Source organism: Anneissia japonica, unplaced genomic scaffold (genome assembly GCF_011630105.1).
Source record: "Anneissia japonica isolate Jap-2015-1 unplaced genomic scaffold, ASM1163010v1 scaffold285949_len855_cov197_single, whole genome shotgun sequence".
Taxonomy (NCBI): domain Eukaryota; kingdom Metazoa; phylum Echinodermata; class Crinoidea; order Comatulida; family Comatulidae; genus Anneissia; species Anneissia japonica.
Window position 1 is genome coordinate 1 of NW_022742651.1, and position 855 is coordinate 855.

Genomic DNA, 855 nt, shown 5'->3' on the forward strand with positions numbered 1-855 from the left:
ACGACGAATTCAACTCTCTCCCTGTGAGTGATAGACGATGCGACGCCGTCTTTCATTAAAAAACGATCCCTTGTGTGCGCGTCGCAGCATGCGTTCCTCTTAAAATCGCGTCCGTCGACCGACTGTGAAAATAACGTTGATTTTCGAAAGTTCTAGTTTATATGAAAATATATGAAACTTCTTCTAAGCCGACAGCTATTTGCCAATAGTAACACACAATTCCATATTGCATTTCGTTGAACAATACATTAATCTATTGTTTTGATTATCTAGTATGGAAGAATGCGAGGCATTATGTACCAGACTAGCTATAATGGTGAACGGTACGTTCCGCTGCCTCGGGAGTCCTCAGCATCTCAAGAACAGATTCGGTGAAGGCTACACAATTCACGCAAAGATTAACAGTAGTCAAGAAATACAACCAGTCAAAGATTTTATTGAGAAAACCTTTCCAGGTACGTGAATGCTACGTTCAGTAATATTTTGGTACAATTAGGGTATCAATGTGGGGAGAATTATGAATGCCTTTGCCAATGGCCTTTCTTTAATATTGGATTTTCTTTATAATAAAAAAAAAAAAGCAATAGGCCTACGCTGTGAATAAATGGGTATTGGCTCAAAAATTGCATTGTAACCGAATTCATTGTCGTTTTTGTAATGTCTAAAATAATTTTTTTTAAATGAAATTATTTTTCCTTCAGAATGTGAGTTGAAAGATGAGCATCAAGGTATAATCCATTACCACATCAAACGTTCTGATAAAACCTGGGCCAAGATTTTTGGAATAATGGAGCGTGCTAAGACTACATATAGTATTGAAGATTACTCAGTTAGTCAAACGACACTGGAGCAAGT

At 37.1% G+C, this 855-nt stretch overlaps 1 protein-coding gene across 1 annotated transcript; it reads left to right on the forward strand.

Annotated features, from left to right (window-relative positions):
• Nucleotides 1–273: 273 nt before the first annotated feature.
• LOC117119198 (ATP-binding cassette sub-family A member 3-like) lies at nt 274–849 on the forward strand (the record flags this gene model as incomplete). The annotated part of the gene is made up of 2 exons (XM_033264010.1): nt 274–455; nt 702–849. Coding segments are annotated over exons 1-2 (329 nt in total), but the record flags the coding sequence as incomplete, so codon positions are not given.
• Nucleotides 850–855: the final 6 nt, after the last annotated feature.